Source organism: Natrix helvetica (assembly GCF_964273705.1).
Source record: "Natrix helvetica genome assembly, chromosome: 1".
NCBI lineage: Eukaryota > Metazoa > Chordata > Lepidosauria > Squamata > Natricidae > Natrix > Natrix helvetica.
This window is the reverse complement of record NC_138548.1, coordinates 126,622,614-126,645,962: the sequence shown is the minus strand read 5'-3', so window position 1 is coordinate 126,645,962 and position 23,349 is coordinate 126,622,614. Positions and strand designations below refer to the sequence as shown.

Below are 23,349 nucleotides of genomic sequence, written 5' to 3'. Positions count from 1 at the left end.
GAGAAACGCTGGATTAGATTGACTTTGGGCATTATTGTGGTTAGTCACAATATCAGTCAGATGTTTAGACTGGATTTGGCATTTTTATCAAATTCTTCCCAAGGACCTGGGATAAGGAGATGTTGTTTGATGGTGTTAAGGTATTGTTGCAGGATGTAAGGTGTTCCAAGTAAAGCTGCCTTTTGCAATTGACTGATGGTGAATTTGTCAATGACAAAGTCACAATACCAATAAAGGAGAATATTTGTAGTTCAAGATTGAAATGAGGGCTCCTTGATGGACTCTATGCTTGGTTGTATTCTTGCAGACATTTCATTACCCAAAGTAGATTACACCATCTGTGCTAGCTGACTGGTAATATTACTTAGTTTGGATAATGAAACATCTGCAAGAAAACAACCAAGCTCAGAGAGCACCAAGGACCCATCCAGGTTCCAACAATGATGCATTAGAATATTTGCAAGGAGTACTATTCCCTGCAAGCAAGAACTGGTGAAATCACAAAAAAGACAAAGGAATAGAAAATGAAGACACCAAAGTGCTCTGGGACTTTAGAATTCAAACAAATAAATATCTGCTGCACAACATCCCAGACTTAACAATTGTCAACAAAAAGTACCCCCCAAAAATAGTCTGGCTAGTAGATTTTGCAGTACCGTGTTTCCCCCAAAATAAGACAGGGTTTTATTTACTTTTGACCCCCAAAATAAGCACTTGGCCTTATTTTCAGGAAGGTCTTATTATTTTTGAGGTGCAGAAGGCAGCGAGCGTGGTCACCTCATGGTGCTGCTGTGTTGTAATATTTTTTGGGAAGGCTTATTTTCGGAGGAGAGCTTATTTTAGTGCATGCGCGCAAAAGCCCGATTGGGCTTATTATCTGGGGATGTCTTACTTTCAGGGAAACAGGGTACCTGAAGACAACAGAATAAAAAACAAGGAAATAGAGAAAACCCAAAAATACAAAGACCTGCAAAGAAAAGTACAACAACTGTGGCAAAAGAAAGCAAAGATAGCATCATTAGTAATAGATGTAATCCCAAAGTATCTGAAGCGCCTTTTGAACACCATTGGCATTAATAAAATCAAAATCTGCCTACTGCAAAAAGGCAGCCAAGTAAAGCTTACATCCTGCTACGATACCCTCAACACCAACAAGCAACATTTGCCTGTCCTGGGTCCTTGGGCGGGACTCGATAGGTGGATAAAAATGCGAGATCCAGTCTAAACATCTGAGTGACTGCGTGAATCAACTGTAATAATAGAAAAACAAATAAAAGAAAGCAAGATGGGGTGAGGATGAATCAAATGGTCTTGATTGTCCCTTACCAAAGTCCTGGGCAAAGAGCCAGGCGTTCAAGGCTCTTCTAAACAATAGCAGGGGGAGGCATCCAGGGTGAACTTCATACCAGAGAGCAGTCGCAACTATAGAGAAGTGCTTCCAAGGTCCCAATATTTAATCAAAGGGACCAGAGTGTGCCAATCTTGCAGAATATTATTAGCTAGTGTGCATGGCAATTCATTTTCTGAGCATATCAGGTCTCATGGGGTGGGATCAGAACATTGCTTATAATCTTTCTGACAACTTACTTACAAAGCAGGGGTGAAATCCAGCAGGTTCCGACAGATTCTGGAGAACCAGTAGCAGAAATTTTGAGTAGTTCGGAGAACCGACAAATGCCACCTCTGACTGGCCCCAGAGTGGGGTGGGAATAGAGATTTTGCAGTATCCTTCCCCTGCCACGCCCACCAAGCCACACCATGCCCACCAAGTCACACCCACAGAACCAGTAGTAAAAAAAATTGAATTTCACCACTGCTACAAAAGCCACATAGTTGTATTTCACTACTTTGGATGGTTTTTGCTCAGCGCCTGGATGATCAAACTCAGCATTTTCAAACAGCACAGGTAGTCCTCGACTTAAAACAGTTCATTTAGAAAAAAAGTGACTTATCACCATGTTTCACACTTATGCCTGTTACAGCATCTGCATGGTCACATGATTAAAATCCGGATCCTTGGCAACTGGCATGTATGACAAGCAAAGTCAACGGAGAAGCCAGGTTCATTTAACAACTGTGTTACTAGTTGAACAACTGCAATGATTCACTTAACAACTGTGGCAAAAAGGTCATAAAATGGGGGCAAAACTTCACTTAGCAAATGTCTCACTTAGCAATATAAATGTTGGGCTCAATTGTGGTCATAATTCGAGGACTACCTGTATTTTACTTTCTGGGTGATAATTTGAAGGCCAGAAGCTCTCATTCTCATTCTCCCCACCCCCCACCCCCTCTCTCACACACGCACACAGAAAGAGAGAACACTGACCTCTCCCTGGTAGTCAGCCCCTATAATTAACACCACAACACTCCTAGTAATAAGATCCTCACAATTATGGAGCCTATATTGAGAATTACCACATCTCCCAGATTTAACATGAAAGTCTAGCTTCAGAAGCTGTTGCTATCTCATACTAGGTTTTAATAGTTTTCTTGGCTTCATGTGGAAACCGTGGGCAAAAATGTTTCCCAGTCCTTGATTAAAATCTGGTACAGCTGCCAGGAACCAGCTAATTTGCTTCTTGAGTTGCTTCTTAAGTTGCTCCATGAATCAGCAATTGGCCAGCTAAACCAAAAAGCTCAGTGCATTTAAATTATAAATGGCCAAAAGCAGAAACAAGAAGAGATTCATTGATTAAACCAACGCAACCCAATTCGAACCAATACCAAGGTTTATTTTATGGAGGGAGGGGGTGGGGGTTGATTCAAAACTGGAAGATTTATTGGGTCCACTAGAAAAGAGAAAAGAAAAGAAAAGAAAAGAAAAGAAGGTTTGGGGCTGATGCACATGGCCGTTCGTCCCAATGCAAATTTTGGCAACTGATCATTTCTCACAGGCCCGAATAGACAATATCGTCTTCTACCTGATCCCAGCCCTCCCGCCAGGAATGCAGCCTCTACCCATCTTTTCTATGCATCGAAAGTCTTCTCTGGCCTGTTCTGGTTCAAGCTCATTTGCTGCTTGATTTCACTCAGTGATGTGCGGTGAGATTTATGGCTGGTGAGGCTGGTGACGTCATCAGCGCGAGCCACGGTCCCCTTCATATTGACTCACGAAGGCGGGGAATGGGACCACATGTTCAGGAGGGAGGCTGAGGCTAGAGGAGCCTCCTGCACACGTGGTCCCATTCCCGGACCACATGTGCAGAAGGCTCCTCAGCGCCTTTTCCCTTTTCCCTTTTTTTTAATTTTCATGATGAGCGCGGTGAGGCTCTGCCTCCCCTGCCTCCCCTGACCGCACATCCCTGATTTCACTATAGGCAAATACTTCCATTCGAACTGCTTCCTGTACGGTGTGGCTAGGACATCCCCTTCCCAATTTCTGCCCTTTTTTTTCTTTACAAATTTTTCGGGCACCGAACCGGTAGCAATGCCAGCAGGAAGCCACCCCTGGATCACATATACAGTAGATACAATTGTATGGTTTTCTTAGGAAGAGTAAAGAGGTGATTTCTCATTGGCCTTCTTCCAGGATACACATTATTTTTTTCAGCTTGCCTACAGTCCTGGTAGTTCATAGCAGTCTCCCTCCTAAGAAGTAGGGAGACTCAACCCTGCTTAGTTTCTAAGTACAAACATGGTCCACCAAGTATTGGGACCTGCTGAAGTTTTCAAAACGACATGTTTATCAATCCAAAATGGTAGGTTTGCCGGCCTAAATGCTGGATTTGGATTCCAATCTTCTGTCATGACCAAATGATGGAATCGGTTATATAAAAAGTACATATTTCATATTGGTATGTTTATGAAGCCAGCCATTATAATTGCAAGGAATAATCTATGAATCGGTGCTAATGGTGAACTCTCCATTAGGGTTGGTTCAGCAGAATTGTATGATGTTACAACTTCAGTCACTCTCACCACTGCTCTGCAACATCATGACCAGCAACAAAAACCTTGCAGTCAAAAGTCAGGCCATGATTTGTTTTTCATACTTTCTTGCAAACCCTCACTTTCCTTCTCTGGGTCTGGTCAAACATCCCTCTGCTCATTCTACTCACTATCTCCAACTTTCCTTTCAACAGTCTCTTCTGACTTTCCCCTCAAGTCTATGTGTTCCAATCCTTCAACTCTATTCTAGATGCCCAGCCTTTTTTTTTTTTTTTACTACTAGTTGATAACCCCGCGCTGCCTGGGTATTTATTTATCCCAACTCTCCTTTCATGAATGTTGCTGCAATTTCTAATGTTGGATTTCCCCCCTTACTAGAGGGAGCCCCCTTGTGGAGTACTGTGCAGCTGTTACCATACCATGTACAGTAGAAGCCACTTTAAGGCAGTAAGGTAGAATCCATTTTAAAGCACAACAAGTCTTAACAGAACCCAAGGAGGGGTAGGGGCGTTTTACCCCCACAGTATTTGTTTTCACAGGGTAAGTAACCTGTGTACCAAGTTTGGTACAGGAAAAACCCTGATTCTGGCGACAATTCAATTAATTCCAAATGTTTTCCCTGTGCCCCCAGAAGCATCAAGAAAAGTGATACCACCTTAATTTCTAATGTTGGATTTCCCCCCTTAGCAGAGGGAGCCCCCTTGTGTAGTACTGTGAAGCTGTTACCTTAGCGACTCCACTGCGCTGCACAGTGGAAGCCATTTTACGGCAGTATGGTAGAAGCCAGTGTAAGGCACAACAGGCTGTATCTTAGCAGAACACCCAACCCAAGGGGTGTGAGAGGTGTCTTACCTCCACTGTTGTGTACAATGTGTGATATGGCCAAAGTAAAAGGGTGTGCACCTTGATTCAGTAATGGTGGAATTTTAAAAACTTTCAGGGCCACAACAGTAACAAGTTCTCAAGCAGCCTTTTCAAACAGTCTCTGAGAGCTTCACATGGACCATAATCAAGGCAGAAGCAGCCAAGATAGTGGTTATCAAAACCCCAGCCTTTTTGCTGCAGTCAAAATAGCAGCACTAAAAGTTCATTTACAGAAATGGCAAGGGAAACAATAATGAGCTTACACATCGTGCAAAGCCAGACCCAAATCCCATGGGGCTTCATCAGAATGTATGATTCCTACCTACATAATATGTAAATGCTGGTTTTTCTGTTCCAAAGAATGGTTTTAGTGCTCGGGGGGGGGGGGGAGTTTGTCAGATCCCAAAGAACAGCCTCCCAGGAACATGCAACCACTGTATCTCAGAATACATTTCCCAGAGGTCCCCATGCTGAGTGTTTAAGACATTCATCTGTGTTGATATAAATCTGCTATTACTCAGATTAAGAGGCTGGTCTCATTTGCCAACGTGTTTGTGGTGGGAAGAAGTACATTTGAGATGACGCAATTAAGGTTTACTTGTCCCCTAAGGAGCAAGATGGCGATAATGTCAAAACCGCTGGATGAGATCAATCATATCCTGTGCCCAGAGAGCTTGGTAACTGCTGCTAAGTCTTACAATTTTGGGTGTGTGTATGTGTGTGTGTGTGTATACTGTGGAGAGACTGGGCAACAACATGAAAACTCACACTTTTCCCCCATAAGGCCTGGTTGAATTAAATATATTCCGCAACACTTCGTCATGCTCAATGGGGTTTGTGGTAACTATGATCCAATGTATCTGGAAAGTATTGTTTGGCCTATCTCTGGCTCCTTTGCTTGTCATTTCCTGGAACACAAAAGACAATAACTTATAGAGAATCAGCTTTGGGACACATGCTCCTTTCCAAAGTCAATTGATACAGTACAGCTTAGTTGTTGCCATTCCTCAAATTCCTCTTCATGGCTGCCATCAGCTATGTTATAGGTAACCTGGCTACAGGGCTCCATGCTTCAGTGCAAAGGGAATCCTGTATTTATTATTGGATAGAAAGAGTTGATATCGAGTCAGGATAATTAATCAGTGCAGACCCAAAGGTGCTTTTGCAAAAGGCAACTGGGCTTCCTTTGTTTTTGCTTGAGGATGTTTTGCTTCCCATCCAAGAAGCTTCTGAAAAAGTGAAGAAGCTTCCTGGATGAGAACTGATTTTTTTTTTCAGGCAAAAACAACATCCAGTTGCCTTTTGAAAAAGCACCTTTGGGACAGCCATGACCTGGGTGACTGAGAATCCTCATAGATTATCAGTGCAGAATTAACATGCACTGTTTAGAATATGAGGTATGGGTGCTTTACCTTATTAAAGTTTTTTAAAAAAAAATAGACAGAAGTGTCCAAATCAGATGATGTCAAGGGTAAAATCCAGCAGGTTCTGACAGATTCTGGAGAACCGGTAGTGGAAATTTTGAGTAGTTCAGAGAACCGGCAAATGCCACTTCTGACTGGCCCCAGAGTGCGGTGGGAATGGAGATTTTGCAGTATCCTTCCCCTGCCACGCCCACCAAGCTACACCCACAAAGCCACACTATGCTCACCAAGCCACACCCACAGAACCAGTAGTAAAATATTTGAATTTCACCACTGGATGATATATCCTGTGCTGCCTACCTCTCTAAATAATTTCCTCCTAGTTACACGCAATAGCCATTGCCCTGTCTGGTGGAACATCATTGCATTGCCCATGTTACATACATGACTTTTCCACAAACAATAGCAAATTCAACCTTTTTCTACCTAGGTTCAGGCAATACGGCACCCCAACACCCATTCTGCATTTCCCAAAATCCTGCCAAATTGAACTGTAAAAATTCAGCACTAAATACAACATTTTAAATGTGATTCTTTTTGCCCTAATTTTGCATTTACTTTCCATTTGAGCCCTAGATTCTACAAAGAGCAAGTTGAGATTTTCTGCCTCTCCGGGAATTGCATCAGACCCGCCCACTGTCATTTTTTTTGGTTCCTCAATCATCAATCGATCAATATTCCTCCCCAGCTGCACAAGCTGTCTATTCTTGTGCTGGGGGACAGTTTGCTTTAATTGTGATTTGCTGAATAGACCACTGAATCCTGATTAAATAAAATGGCTGAAGTTCACGCTTTGCGCTAAATCAAAACTAAACAAACTATATCGTGGCTTGGCATGTAAGCATGTTATACTTCAACTAGCAGAGACAGTCTTAAACTAGACAATGGGCTAACGGCTTGATTATCTATAAGGCACAGGCACTTGGCGCAAGCCACAATGATATCATGGACTTTAAGAAGTCATTGCACAAACAATGCATTACACAATTAACATCCTTTGTGCAATGATGTCATGACACGTGCAACAAGTCTTGTTCTCTTGCCCTCTCTACAGATGCTCTTGATAAAAGCTAGCTGCGTATGTTGAGCTCCCCACATTAAAACTGTCAAGGAAAAGTATGGGGTAAATGCCACCCCTCCCTGAAATGAGGCTGGCTGAACCAAGAGTCAAGAGGGAGGTTTTCTGGTATAGAACAGTTTTCTTCTGTTGTGATCTGGCAGAGCCTTGCACTAAAGGTCAGGAATCCAGTGTGGGCCATTTTGTTTCAGCCAGTACATAATGTGTGATAGAAAATATCCAGATCTCATTGCATTTTTCCAGAGGAGCTCCTTCATTTAAGGAAAGATGCTATCAACTTCTTGTTGTAAACAATGGATACCCTTGAGGATTCTTTTAAGAACAGAAACTGGGTATTTGCTTCAGGAACAGTCCGTGAATCTGTCGGGGTGCTGATTTCCCCATCAGTGTTGCTTTACACGCTTTTTATTCCTATCCAGTGTAGATGCTGCCAGTTGGGCAGAGGTCTGATTGCAGGGCAAAGTAAGGCTGAGTACTAAAGCACCAAGGTGCCAAGCTGTAAATAAAGAGAGAGTGCAAGAGGAAAGTTCATCTGAATCGGTTTAGTATTCCTATCCTACGAAGGAGCTCAAGAGAGAGTTGAGTTGTTTAGGGAGAGTTTCTTTCATGCAAAGTTTTTTTTTCCTTGCATGATTTTGCAGCTGGGTTATTCTCTTTTTATTAGTTTTAAATGAAAAATCAAAGGGCAGCCAATGCACACTCAACATCTGCCCTCTTCTGCATTACTCACTTAAGCATCAAAGCCCCAAGTCTGCCAATGCATACAAGATGATCACAGATTTGCTATGAGATGAACTAAGGGAGTCCCCTTAGGTGCCACCAAGTGGGGTGGGGTGGGATAGGGTGGGATGAGGACCTGGGGAACTCAGTAGATCCCGGGGCCTACCAAATTATTTTGCTGAAACACATGGATTTTCTCTCCTCTCAATACACAGAATTTCCTATGCTGGAGGAAAAGAGGCATAAGAGACCCGGCAAGAAAGCAAAAGGGGGTGAACATAAAGCATGGCACACATGGAGAAAGGGGGAACGGTGACACTCATCTATTTCTCTAGCACCCCTAGAAGCCCAGACTAATGAACAGCAGTTTCACAGGAAGCATCCTACCGCTTTCCTAAGTCCATTTGAGAAGAAAAGTTGGTTAACTTCTTAGAGGCAGAAGAGGAGGAAATATTAGAAGGATCCCAGGTAGCCCTTACAGCCCTAATATCGCTCCAGTCTTGTTGCAGGTAGTCCTCAACTTACGATCACACTTGAGCCCAAAATTTATGTTGCTAAGTGAAACATGTGTTAATTGAGTTGTGCCCCGTTTCACAATGTTTCTTGCCACTGATGTTAAGTGAATCATTGCAGTTGTTAAGTTAGTTGCGTCCTTATTAAGTGAATCTGGCTTTCCCGTTGACTTTGCTTGTCAGAAGGTCGCCAATGCCGATCACATGACGCCCCTGCAACCGTCATAAATACGAGTCAGTTTCCAAGCACCTGAATTTTGATCACATGACCATGGGGATGCTGCAACGGCCGTGTGTCATTTTTTTCTAGGACCGTTGTAATTTTGAACTGTCACTAAACAAACTGTTTTAAGTCAAGGACTGCCTGTATTAGCTTACTCATTGGTCCCCTTCAACTGAATATTGAGATCCACTTGATTAATTGGCCCAGAACAGAAATTGTGAGTGAAAGAAGATAATATGGAGCAGAAGAAGAAAGAAAGCAGCAGCTTTTTTTATCTCAGAAGGAGGAGATCTCCTCCTATGAGACATGAAAAACACGAATCTTCCAAATGAGCTCCTGGCTGTAAATGGAGATATAGGTTGTGAGAAGGTGCCTGATCTTCCAGGCAATTAGAATGAAGGAAGTATCCATATTTCCACCTGCAAGGGATCTACAGTAGCCATATGCATTCCTGAAGAAAAGTGTAGATCAGAGGAGAATGTGGTTGAGATCAGTGGTGGGATTCAAAAATTTTTACCACCGGTTCTGTGACTTTGTGGGTGTGGTGTGGCTTTGTAGGTGTAGCAGGGAAGGTTAGTGCAAAATCCTCATTCCCTCCCCACCCCACTAACCTGCTTTCCAGCTCCCTTCTCCTGTTCAGGGCAACAAAAGAAGATCAGCTGGGAGGCAGCAGGGGCGGGGCCAGCCTATTTGCCAGTTCTCCGAACTACTCAAAATTTCCGCTACCGGTTCTCTCAGAACCTGTCAGAACTGGCTGAATACCACCTCAAGGTTGAGATGAGAGAAACAACTGCTATTCAGTTCTGCTCTTAAGTCTACAGGATCCAGGACCATGGACTCACTTCAGCAGCAGCCTGAGGGACTTCCCTGTCCTTTACAGAAAGTAAAAAACATCATGTTTCCAAAGATGGTGAAAAGGAACATTTCCATCCAAAACATTCAGGGGCTGCCACAAAGAAGAGGGAGTCAAGGTAGTCTCTAAAACTCCCGAAGGCAGGGCAAGAAGCAATGGGTGGAAACTAATCAAGAAGAGAAGCAACCTCGAACAAAGGAGACATTTCCTGACAGTTAGAACAATTAATCGGTGAAGCAACGACTCCAGAAGTTATGAATTCTCCAATACTGGAGGTTTTTAAGGAGATGTTGGATAACCATTTGTCTGGAGTGGTGTAGAATTTCCTACCTAAGCAGGGGGTTGGACTAGAAGACCTCCAAAGTCCCTTCCAACTCTGTTATTCTGTTATTTCTGGCATGAAGTCTTACTGGTGACACAGCAGAGAGGCCATGGGTTGTGTACTCAAAAACCCAAGATTCTGCAAACTCTTCTTAGACTAATTTTCCCGACAGAGTGGGTCCTACTGAACAGAAGGCTGAAAAGATCTCGCTAGAGATCTGGTAAAGAAGCAGCAAATTACCAGGAAACATTCTATATGTGGGAAAGGCCTGAGATGAGACTAAGGATAAAGGGCCTTGGAGATCGACCCAAGTCTTTGGGGACAAAATGTTCCCAAAAACATATTGTTGGGTATCAAAGATGTTCAATGTGACACCTCTCCCTGTATGGCACTTCCAATCTTCTGCATGCATTAAAGTTGTGGAAACTTCGTTAAAACTGTGAAACAGATGGCTGTGTTAGATGCTGCACTGAGGAGCATTGAAAACACGCTACTAATCTTGGAAAAGCAATTCAAAGTGAGATCACAAAGTTACTGGCAAGAGAAGTCAAACAAAATTATGGCAGATCGAAAGTAACCGAGATATTATTCTATTATTCTCTGTTATTCTGGATGACACATCGGACATTAACGCTATGGAACAAATGACTTTAATGGTATATATTGTAACAGAACCTCATGGAAATGTCCCTGAAATAACTGTCCTTTGTGCAAGCTGGTCTTCTATTTTCCGGCGTGGGCATGCATGCTGGCCAGCTGATTGTCACGTGCGCATGCAAGGCAGTAACAGGAAGACTGGCTGACTGGCGCACATGCATGCATTGGAAACCTCCTCTTCCTGGTCACGGCCCAGATGACCGTGCTTGAAGTGCTCCCTTTTCGGCCCTTGGTGCTGAAAAGGTTCACCCTCACTGTTCTAAGGAGTGCTGAAAAGTTGGCCTACAAAAGCCCATATAACTCACTTCCTTGTTTTTTCAAGAATGCAAGAATTACCATAGAAAAGAAGAGTTGGCTATAATGCATGGAACAATTCTGTAAAGGACACCAAACTTTAATTCCAAATCCAACATCTTACTCTATAATCACTTTCTTAAGATGCAGCGTTCAGAAATATCACAGGACAGAGATCTCTATCCAAGTGATCTCATCACTGAGTGAAATAGGATGATATTGGCAATCCTATTTTTTTCTTCATCAAATTCTTCCAAGCATGGAATAGATGCGTATTCACTACTTGGTGAGCAAATATCAGGTCAGATCTCAATAAAGTAACGTTTGGATATTTTATGCCAGGGTGCATCATATTATTTATATTGACTATATTTGCCATTGTCAAACTTTTTCACGCAAGTGGAAAGATACCTTTTTGAAGCATTCACAGTCCTTGCTTTGACGTTTCCACCCTCAACAGTTTGACATCAGCAAATATAGCAAATTTACTACTCAGATGTATTTTTTATTCGTATATCAGCTTAAGAACACCATTCCCAGCATTGATCCCTATGGGATCCTACTGAGTAAATTCAGGCGAAAATCATCTATTATTCTTACTCTTTGACCAGTTATCAATCCATGAGAGCTGCTGGCCCCTCAATTCCCAGTGAAGTATTTGGAGGGGAAAGCAGCATAGATACAGAACCTTCAATGGGAACCATCCATTGTCACAGACACAGTTTGACACATGGGGAAATGGTAGCTGACTTGAGATGCTCTTGAGGAGAGTGAAACGTGGAGGAAAGCATCTCTGGCAAAAGGCTTTTCAAAGGATGGGAGAGTTGAATGACCTACAGTCTTGGCAGGTGCCCTTAGTAGAGCTTCCTCCTTCTCCCTTCTGCTCATTTTTTCATCCCTTTTTCCTTGACTCCAACCTGTTCACATCCTAGGGGGGGGGTTATGTGCATAGATGCCGATGGCTCCTTCTTCCCCCTCTTGAATTGTTAACACTTTTGGAGAAGGGAAATACAATAGACAAGCAGGCTGAAGTAGCACAGGGTCACATCACTCCTGAAGCTGTAAGAGGCTGATGGCCTCATTACTAGCATTGTTAGTTTCATATTGCATGAAGACCAGTTCCTTGAAGATTGATAAGATTACTTCCCCAAGTAAGTTGCTAGATGTACCACAGCTATGCTCTAGAAAGTCAGTGGTCCCATCCTCCTTCCCCCATTCAGCAGTCTAAGTTTCTTGGCATACCAAACTCAAACAAAAACTGTGCCTGAACTGGCAGGACCAACGCTCAGAGTCATCCAGGGGGACCTTGGCTCAGATCCAGGGGGTGACAGTGACCTTGGCATTTCTGTGGTGAATGTCAGCATTTCAAAGTCAAAGATTACACATTGAAACAATTTTGTCATTACACATCTGGGTTTCCCTGGCAGTGTATTGTTACACAAAGCTCAGATTTTACATCTATATACATATAAGCAAGATTGTTTCTCCTCATTTCCCTCCACCCAAAAATTGTGGATGTTTTTCATTGGATATGGAAGAATTCACCTATTTTGCTAATCTATTATTTGCTTCACCGTGATGCTCACCAGACACCTTATGCTCAAATCATCTTTTATACCCAGTACAGGCTGGGTTTACACCACAAACCAAATCACAGGGTAGAAAAACTGTGACATGGCACAGCATAAAGGGTGAATCAGGTTGATTTATTGACTTCCATTATGCGCAGGGAAGAAAATGCAGTTCTGGCTAGACACCACTACATGTGTAGTCAGCCCTTGATGTCAAGATCACCCTCAGAGATTAGCCATTAGCAAGCAGAGTTTCACACGCGATGGCTTTAGTAAATAGAGTCGGTTCATTCTTCAGCTATCAGTCACCGAACATGGGTTAATCGTGGCCATGCATGTCTGAATCAGCCCTGTCTGGGGCAAAGTCATGGATAAATCAGCTCAATGTCTTTTGGATCAGTTATTAATTGATCCATGTGTTCCAAATTGATTGGAGCTAGCAGCATCCAAATTGAAGTAAATAAAATATATTGACAAGATACCAAAAAACTGCAGGGGTTCTCAGGGAAAATTGTCTCTATCCATATAAGCTACTCTAAACTCTGCCTCGAATTCCAGATCAACCTGACAGTGATTTTGTACAGGATGATCACTTGATAAAATTGTATAGTTCAGTTCCTACTTTGAACATTTTCAAGGGAGTTAAAGTTCCACTTGTCCTTCTGTGAAATTGGAATCTAGTCTTAAGGATAGAGGAGGGGGGGGTTTCCCCTTCCTAAAGCTGGCTGGAACAATCAACAGGTGGTTGAGATGACCTCCTCTGCTGGTCAGGACTAGCTGGGAAGAAGGCCATGAAAGGATTAACCACACACTTGATTCTGGGGGGGTCGGGCAAGTGTGTGACAATGTTGAGACGAATCACCTTAACTAATGAATTAAGTTCTGGATGGCATGGAAGGAAGTTAGGCTGGAAAGCACTTGAAAGGGGATCAGGACAGGTTAAGTGAAATTCTTAATAGATTTAAATAGGTCATGTTTCGACAGATATCTAGGCTTCCCAAAAGCTGGGTCTCAGCTACAACTCTTTCTTGGCATGAACCCCCCCCCTTTCTCTGCTCTCTTGGGTTTGTGTCCCCCTCCCCGATCCTTTGACGAAGGCCACATCATAAATGGGGCACACAGACGGGGTACTATTGGAATCCTCTTGCGTTTTCCTTAGAGCCTAACTTTTTAAAAAAAAAACCGTAAAAGTTAACTTCTTAGCCAGAGGCCGAATAAAGACCGCCTGCTTCTCCAGAGCCTTGGAGCTTTTCAACCAGGGGTTCCGCCGAGTCCCCCTCCTTCCTTTACCTTCTGTAGGAATGTAGCCCGAGGACAGCTCAACGCTCGCCCGGCGTCGGCTCCCATCCGAACAGGAGCGTCTGGCGTTTAACTTAAGATCCTCGAGGACCTGGGACGGGCGGAGAAAGGGGAGCCAAGGTGCGGGAAATGGAGAGGGGCGTTTTTTTAAAAAAAAAAAAAAACACCGAAGGGCTTTTTCCCGGAGGATGAGCGACAGAAGGGAGATGCGTCCCGGGGTGATGAAAGAACACCTCGGAGGTCCTTTCAGGAGCTACTCGCGGGGGGGGGGGAGTTGGGCACGTGGGGAGGGTTTTTAGCTTCGATTCTTAGAGGGTGCCTGTCCTCCCTGACCGTACAGCTGTCCTCACGCTTAGAGAGGCCTGGGGCGCAAGGGAGGCCGGCGGTGAAGCATAAGCCCTCTGGAGTGTGCAAGCGTCCCCCTTTGAAGCTGCCCCCCACCGGCTTTTCATTCCAGGCCGGCGAGGCGCGCTTGAGGCTGGAGAGAAGGTTGCTAAGTTGGGAAGAGCTTCTGGTTCCCCGAGTTTTCTGAAGCACTTCTCGCCTCCAGACCATCCAGCTCTCTAGAAGCTCTCCTTGACACCACCACCTCCCGCACGCGCACCCGCAGAAACACGCGCGCGCGCACACACACACCCTCCCTTAAGGGGCACTCGGGGGTCTTCAAAACGTCCCTAAGTCCGCTGGTTTCCCCGAGCTCCGCGCCTGGAACTTCCCGAGAGCTTGGGACCTCCGTTCAGTCGTTCCCGGTCACTCTCTCCGCCTTCCCAGCTACTCACCACCAGAGTCCGATGATGTTGGCTGGGCAGAGCAAGATGAAGAAAAGCCCCAGCTGGGACAACATCCTGGCGGCGAAGAAACAACGAGGAGCGCCCGGACGATCCCGGCCGTTGGGGCGCAGATCAGTTTCTCCAGCGCGGCGCGCCGGGCGCCCCGGAAGGCGCAGAGAGAGCGCACGCAGGGCAAAGCCGGCTTCCCTCGGCTGGCCGAGCGGGCTGCTCGCAAGCCCCGTCCCAAGCGGAGGAGGAGGAGAGCCAGAGAGAGAGAGAAGGAGGGAGGGAGGGACGGCCGGCGAGGCTGCTTCCCCTTGACAGGCAAAGCGGAGCGCGGGGAGGGGACGGCGAAAGGCAGGGAGTGGGAGGGGAGGGGGCTGAGCGAGGGCCAAGCGGCGCATTCCGATCCGAGCGCACCGTGATCGCCATCTCCCGCCGGCCCAAGCAGGGGGACCAGCGCAGATTCCCTCGGAGGAAGGGGGGCCGCCTGGAGGAAAGGCAGAAGTTGGGTTCCCACCAGCCCCAGACCAGATCACCAAAAAAACAAACCAAAAAAACCTGACTTCGCCGGCATAAACGTCTCGCCAGCCCTACCTCGCTTCCCAATCGGGTTTGTTGGATTCTTCCTGCTCGCCGGCGGTTTCCATCAGCGGGGCAGTTTCTTCCTTTCAGCACTGGGGCGTGGGACTCTTCCTAGTCGGATCTCCAAGGTCACCAACACCATTCTCAGTGCAGGAGAGGCTGGAGTAATTTTACCCCCCTTTTTTAAAAACCGGTTTCATCTCTGTTCACAAAGGCCTCCTCCTTTCTGGCAGCAAGGGCTCCATTTTGAGTCTTCGTTGCCCCACCGCTTATCTTTAGCCTTCGATTCCCTTCGGCCCGTTTTTGAAGCTTTGGGTTCCGCCGAGGCGCTCTGGTTAAGCTATTTGTTTTCAGACGGGCAGGCGGGATGCGAAAGCCTGCGCTCGCGCGCCCTCAAAAATTAATCTGGGTAATCCCACACACACACGCACGCACACACACACACACACACACACACACACACACACACACACACACACAAAAAGTCATAGGCGTTTTCACCCAGAGCAAAGGAAAGTTTCCAACACAAACCCTTGGGACAATGTTAACGTCCTCACCCAGTTCAAATTGTTTCAAATGCAGTGATTAATAGCAGATGCAATTTGGTGCCTCCAAAATGTTGCAGGACTACAATTCCCCTCCTGCCTTCATCTGGCCATTCCGGCTGGGACTGATAGGGGCTGAAGTTCAGCATGTTGAATTCTAATATCCCCTGTTCTATCCCCCCCCTTTTTTTTTCATCTAATGTACAGCTAACCTAATGGTCAAGGGAGTGTCAAGACAATAGACGTGAGTCTGTGGAATATTCAGCCTATTTCTGTCTGGGTGCCAAACTTGACTTGGAGGACTGGTTTGTGCCAGCAAGTGGGTGGGGTCGCGTGCACACCCAGAGCCACTCTTATGCACACACTACCATTCAGACACACACAATTTGTCATTCGAGCACACACGCGCACACACATTCCATTCACAATCCCGCCTCCCCTCTCCTACATAGATATTAGTCGCACATGCTATACAGCCAGCGTTCACACAACACATTCAGTCAGGTCCGTTAAAGGTTTAGTCCAGGGGTGTCCAAACTTGGGAACTTTAAGACTTGTGGACTTCAATTCCCATGCTGGCTGGGGAATTCTGGAAGTTGAATTCTGGAAGTTGAAGTCCACAAGTCTTAAAGTTCCCAAGTTTGGACACCCCTGGTTTAGTCATTCCATTGGTCTGGCGAGTATGAACACCGTTTTTATGTTCTTTTTATTTTATTTTATTGGCATATTATCCAAATCAAATTCAGGGTGTTAATATATTGCTCAAAGTATTGTGTGATCCCAGGGGGGGGGGGGAATGGGTGAATTCAGTACCTCCTATGCAGAGTATGCTGAGTGAATCATAGTCCAGATCTTCGCAGAACATCAGGGCGCCTTGCATTACAAAGCAAACCGTGAGCCAATGCAGAAAGTGAGCTATGAGCCAAGTGGTTATTCACCTGCAAATCACTTGCTCAAGTGCCAGCTTCTGCCTTGTATGGTAGATCAAATAGCATTTGTCTACATTAGTTGCTGCTGTATGAATAGCCGATATAAATACTAGAGGAGGTGCTGTAACAATAGTATCCCCAAGGCTCCCCCCCCCCCATGTTATCACTAGCCACATTTTAAAAGGAAAAAAAAATACATTTCTGTATGTTCTGTCCTAATATGGTACACGGTTAGCACAGCTGGCATTAATTCAGATTCAGGAAAGTTCACCCAAATGCTGCATTTTTTGTAATTTGTCAGCTGCTTATTTAAAACTGGCCATCTGCCCACACAAGGCTACAATCCTGCCCATCCTTGCCTTGCTGACCAGTAGGTAGAGCTTTCTCCATGGATAGCTGGACAGGCTATCGTTGCAGGGCTTATACACAATTCTTATTTATGCCTTATGGGATGAGAGCTCAGGCTAAACCCTTTGTTCCCCGAATATCACTTTTGGAGGTTCCTGAATACACACGTGGCCCATAATTGATGGCATGGCTTCCCACCATTGGGAGAGGAGGTGGATGCACAAACACTGTTGCCGTGTTCTCCTAGTTCTAACGTGCTGGAGCGCACGGGGGGGGGGGGCTGACCCTGCTTTTAAGAAGAGAATCCCTCCTCCTAGTTCCAAGAAAAGAAAATCCCTACCCAGTTCGATTCAGCCACGCTCTGTGTATCAGTGACCATCCACAGCAGCCCTTGCCCACTCAAGAAATGTTAAGTGTGGCTCTCCTCGACCACTAAATGCTGCCTGTTCCAGCTATAGAAGAGATCCGAGCATAGAAAGTCCATGCAGAAAAGGGCATCAGGTACCCGTTTCACGGAACCAGGAGGCAGCAAAGGGCCCAATTTAAAGTCACTCATTTGCCTAAATCTGTTTTGGAAGACAAGCTAGCAGGAAACTACCGAAGAGCGAAGTGCGGCAAATCCAAGTCCAGCGTAATCCCAGTTGGTAGCCTGCATATGCTTGTCAATCAACCCAACTGCATTTGTTGAAGCTTTGAAGCCGCCCCGCCTTGGCTGGCATAAAAAGCCATGAAAACTATGTATATCCACAAGAGTCACGTGTAAGAAATCGTGCTTGGTGATTTTAAAAAATTATATATAGATAAAGGCCGGTTATATTGTGGCGTTTTATCTCTTCTTGTTTTTTTTTACCTACTGCAACAATTTCTATAAACAAGGCCATTTAAAAATACTTTCATATGGAAACCACTCAACTTGACCAAGTCCATCCATTCCACCCTACTCTTTTTCCTTTCTGGGCTTCCCCAATACGAATCATGTGAGCATAGGCCCAACACAATCCCCCCCCAAACAAATAGAGGGAGGGGTCTGCACACACACCCTCCCAGGGTGAAGTCCTAAGGAATTCCCGCCCCGCGCGGAGGAGAGCAGTCCTCTTCGATTCCTAGCGATACATAGATTTTCTCCGTGACGATCTATCCCTAACCTGTTCTCTGACCTTGCTCTTGGGAGCAAGAGGTCTCGCGGCAGCCCTTCAAGCGCCCCCGCAGGGAGTCTTCCCCAGCCTCCCTCTCGCACAGAGAAACAGAAAGACACACACACACAGAGAGAGAGAGAGAGAGAGAGAGAGAGAGAGAGTCAGAGAGACAAAGACACAGAGACAGACAGACAGAAACAGACAGATAGACATACATACACAGAGAGAGAGAGAGTCAGACAGACAGACACACAGACAGACAGAGACAGACAGATAGACATACACACAGAGAGAGACAGAGACACACACAGAGAGAAAGAGAGACAGACACACACAGAGAGACAGAGAGAGAGAGACAGACAAACAGACAGAGACAGAGAGAAAGGCACACAGAGACAGGGACGGAGAGACAGAGACACACACAGAGAGACAGAGACAGACAGACAGACAGACAGACAGAGAGAGAGAGAGAGAGAGAGACCAAGAGACAGAGAGAGAGAGAGAGAGAGAGAGAGAGAGAGAGAGAGAGAGAGAGAGAGAGAGAGAGAGAGAGAGAAACACACACATACACAGAGAAGAGACACAGAGAGAGAGAGAAGAGAGAGGCACGAGCGAGCGAGCGAGCGAGAGAAACACACACACAGGCACGAGAGAGAGAGAAAGAAACAGAGAAACACACACACACACACACACAAACACACACACAGAGGGGGGGAGATTCACCAGAGCGATCGCCAGTTTCCACTCCCGCACAGCCTACCACGCCCCCTCCCTCCTTTGAGCAGAGGGGCCACGGGACAGGTGAAACCCCTTTATCTGATTTTCTAACCGCCCAAAAATCCCTTTGATTTCTCTCGTCCCGGGGAGTTCAAAGCGGGAAGAAAACGAAACTCTGTTTGCCGCGGCAACAGGTGCGTCCGATGGCAAATCCCCATTCATCATCGCTGCTGGCTGTGTTGGGCTGCTGGAGGGGGACGTGGCCGGCCAGCTGAGCCACCGCCGCGGAGCGAAAGTCTCTGGTGCCGGCCAGGCATGCCGCCGCATTGGCGAGAGACCCACCCACCCACTCACCCACGCCTCGTCTGCCAAAGGCCCGAGAACCTCCTCCTCTGCCTAAATTTGAAAAGTCCAGTCCTTTCTCCTGCCTGGGTGTCTGTCTGTCTGTCTGTGCGCATGCTGCTTTTATTGGACCCGTTGGGTTGTGCAGAATTCATCCGTGGTCCCTACATCACACGGGTTAGATCGTTCTTGTCCCATGACTAGACAGAAGCGAGGACATACGGAAGTGGAGAACTCGCATGGACGGGGAGCGGCTTGCCCAAGGACACCGGAGCAGAGGCGCTTACCGCTATCTACCCAGGCAACAATGCTTTGGGAACAAGGCGACACATAGAACCAGCACCCCAGAGACTGGGGACTAGGGGGTGGTGCTTTAAAGCAGAAGGGCGTGGCTTCCCAACAATTCTTTGTGAACTACGTGGGTTCTGGATTCGTTTCAAAGAAAAACCCTACAGATGCAGAGGGTGAGCAGTGCTCCAGCTAATGGAAAACCTTAGGTGGCGCTTGTGTAGTCTTAAGTGAGGAGGCATCGCTTGTAAGCCATGCACACCATCCCCTGGTAGAAATCCATCTTTGCCCTGTAACTCCTTGCCCTTTGCTGTTAAGGGAACCTTATCTACAGAAGGAGCTGTTGGCACCAACAATCCCTGGACACTGGATGGATTGTTGCTCTGTTGTCTGCAAAACGGGCAACAGATTTGCCAGGTTGGATTAAAGGCAGCCACTTTAGTCCAGCATCCTCCCCCCCCCCCCCCACCAAAAGAGCCCTTCCATGTTCCTGAAAGAGCCCTTCCATGTTCCTGAAAGGTTTGGGGCTTCCCTTGAAATGCACTCGGAGACTGCAGTTGGTCCAGAATGCGGCCGCTCGGGTGATTATGGGGAGTACTAAGTACTCCCATGTGACACCTCTCCTGCGCGAGCTGCACTGGCTTCCGGTGGTCTATCGAGTGCGTTTCAAGGTTTTGATTACGATCTTTAAAGCGCTCCATGGCTCAGGACCTAGTTACCTGCGGGATCGTATTCTGCCCCATACATCCCTACGACCCATCCGCTCGCACAGAGAGGGACTTCTCCAGGTGCCGTCCACCAGACAGTGCCATGGGGCGGCGCCTAGGAGCAGAGCCTTCTCTGTGGCAGGCCCAGCCCTGTGGAATGACCTCCCCCCGGATATTAGGACCACTACTGACCTCCGCTCCTTCCGTGTCAAGCTCAAGACCCACCTTTTCCAAATAGCTGGCCTGGCTCAACCATAACTTCGTAACGCTCCTGATGGGTTTTTTAATTTAGTAATTTTATTTAAGGGGATTTTAAATTGTGTTTTTAATTGTCTTTCACTTATAAGTCAACTCTCCTCCATGCACATATGTATAAGTCTCTGTTCTTTTTGTATATATGTTTGTCTTATGTGTATTTTTATCCGTTTTGATTGTACGCCGCCCCGAGTCCTTCGGGAGAGGGTTGCGGCTAATCAAATAAAATTATTATTATTATTATTATTATTATTATTATTATTATTATTATTATTATTATTATTATTATTATTATTATTATTATTATTATTATTATTATTATTACAGATATACCAATTAGTAAAAATCCCTCTATCTCAGTGGTGGGATTCAAAAAAAATTACTACCAGTTCGGTGGGTGTGGCTTGGTGGGTGTGGCATTGCTTGGTGGGCGTGGCTTTGTGGGTATGGCAGGGGAAAGATACAGTAAAATCTCCATCCCCTTCCCACTCCAGGGGAAGGATGCTTCAAAATCCCCATTCCCACCCCACTCCAGGGGAAGGATGCTGCAAAATCCCCATTCCCACCCCACTCCAGGGGAAGGATACTGCAAAATCTCCATTCCCACCCCACTCCAGGGGAAGGATGCTGCAAAATCCCCATTCCCACCCCACTCCAGGGGAAGGATACTGCAAAATCTCCATTCCCACCCCACTCCGGGGGAAGGATGCTGCAAAATCCCCATCCCCTCCCCACTCCAGGGGAAGGATACTGCAAAATCTCCATCCTCACCCCACTCCAGGGGAAGGATGCTGCAAAATCTCCATTCCCAGCCCACTCCAGGGGAAGGTTACTGCAAAATCCCCATTCCCACCCCACTCCAGGGGAAGGATGCTGCAAAATCCCCATTCCCACCCCACTCCAGGGGAAGGATACTGCCAAATCTCCATTCCCTCCCCACTCCAGGGGAAGGATACTGCAAAATCCCCATCCCCTCCCCACTCCAGGGGAAGGATACTGCAAAATCCCCATCCCCACCCCACTCCAGGGGAAGGATACTGCAAAATCTCCATTCCCACCCCGCTCCAGGGGAAGGTTACTGCAAAATATCCATTCCCACCGCACTCCATGGGAAGGATGCTGCAAAATCTCCATTCCCACCCCACTCCAGGGGAAGGATGCTGCAAAATCTCCATTCCGTCTCCACTCCATGGGAAGGATGCTGCAAAATCCCCATTCCCACCCCACTCCCGGGGAAGGTTACTGCAAAATCTCCATTCCCTTCCACTCCATGGGAAGGTTACTGCAAAATATCATTCCCTCCCCACTCCAGGGGAAGGTTACTGCAAAATCCCCATTTTCTTCCCATCAGCTGGGACTCAGGAGGCAGAGAATAGATGGGGGTGGGGCCAGTCAAGGTGGTATTTACCGGTTCTCCAGAACTGGTCAGAACCTGCTGAATACCACCTCTGCTCTATCTCATTTCTGTCAACAAGTTTATGATACACACCTGTGTACATGGAAGTCCCATTATGCACTGATGGAGAAATTTTCATAAAATTGTGTGCTTGGGTAGACTCCAGGTTCATATGCTTCATTTTCACAGAACCCAAGATTTACCCTCGGAACTGTGTGCAAAACAAAGACTTAGGAATAAGCCAGTTACTTTCTGCAAATATTATTACAGTCACAGTAAAGATCGTTGAAAATATGGTGTACAGTGTTCAGAGTCATTGGATATCAGTTGGGCCACAAATAAGATTTCATTTTTTAAATTGAGATTTGTTCGGTAAGAGGGCAAGCTATGGGGCGGTGTGGGGGGGGGGGAGAAAAGAGAGAAGCATGGATTTGTTTTGACTTACAATTATAGGATAAACATTTTGACTGTTCCATTGCACATCGTCCAAAAATGTACCAGTAGGATTCAATCTGTCTTCTGCCCAACCCTGATTTAATCTCTTTTTAAAGCCATCTAAGCCCAAAGCCATCCCTGTATTTTGTAATAAACAGGCTAAGCCAACCATAATGTACTTTGCTTGATTTTTGGCTTGGTGTACCATACATACCAAGTACTTGGGGCTTATCACTTGTCACATTGTGGCAACCAAGCTAATTGTGGCTCATTCAACAAACCATATTTAGGCAAACCATGGCTTGGAGGGATGGGTTGATCTCAGTTAATTTGTCCTGAATTAACTTCCCATTTCATTGGGAAATTCAGAGCTCAGACATTTTGAAAGATTGCTCCAAATAATGACTAGCTTCTTAAAATAGGCTATTGCTCACTGTACCATGTTTGTCAACCATTACAAAAGTGATATTAAACTGAAGCAGGTGCACTCAATTAAACTGCCTACCCTATCTTTTTCAAAGAATTTCACCTCATTTCCCTAGGAATCTTCACGTTGCCTTTGCTTCTCCCAAGGCTTCTGCCCTGACTTTTGTGACATGGGAAGAACAATAATAATGATCTCGGAACTAATGCAGGAAGATGCAGGTGATGCTATGTTTTCCATGCAGTCCTTGGTTAGAGTCATTTGGGGCTGGTAGTTGTATTCTAAACAACTTCACCTGTTCTTTCTCTTGTCTCCCTAAACCAGTGTTTCTCAAACTAGGCAACTTGAAGATGTCTGGACTTCAACTCCCAGAATTCCCCAGCCAGCATTCGCTGGCTGGGGAATTCTGGGAGTTGAAGTCCAGACATCTTCAAGTTGCCTAGTTTGAGAAACACTGCCCTAAACCAAGGGAGTTTATCACATAGAGATGGCTATATTCTCTTGGGATTGTGGGAATTGTAGTTCAACATATTTGCAAAGCACCAGGTTGGGAAACTTTGTTGCTGAATCCATGATCTGTGCACTAGACATGATTTTTAAGAGTATTAATCACTATAGTAGGCAATTGTTGGTTTTTTTAAAAAAAATGCAAGCAAGCTCTAAGCTGACCTACTGTACCTAAGGGAGCAGTTAAAATGACTTCCTCGGGCAACAGACAGCACAGAAAACCAGGAGGGGTGAAGCAGCTTAATTTATGTTAGCCA

The 23,349-nt window shown here is 45.8% G+C and overlaps 1 protein-coding gene and 1 long non-coding RNA gene across 3 annotated transcripts in view; one reads left to right on the top strand and one right to left on the bottom strand.

Moving 5' to 3' along the window:
- The window catches only part of WNT6 (Wnt family member 6), a 51,220-nt gene extending 36,453 nt beyond the window's left edge, over positions 1-14,767 (bottom strand). Inside the window, exon 1 of the mRNA XM_081936161.1 lies at positions 14,488-14,767. Coding sequence (XP_081792287.1) covers positions 14,488-14,552 — 65 coding nt within the window. The 5' untranslated portion in view covers positions 14,553-14,767. The remainder of the gene's footprint in view (positions 1-14,487) is intronic.
- Positions 1-23,349, top strand: part of LOC309383516 — a 113,709-nt gene that overhangs the window by 89,668 nt on the left and 692 nt on the right. The window lies entirely within an intron of this gene.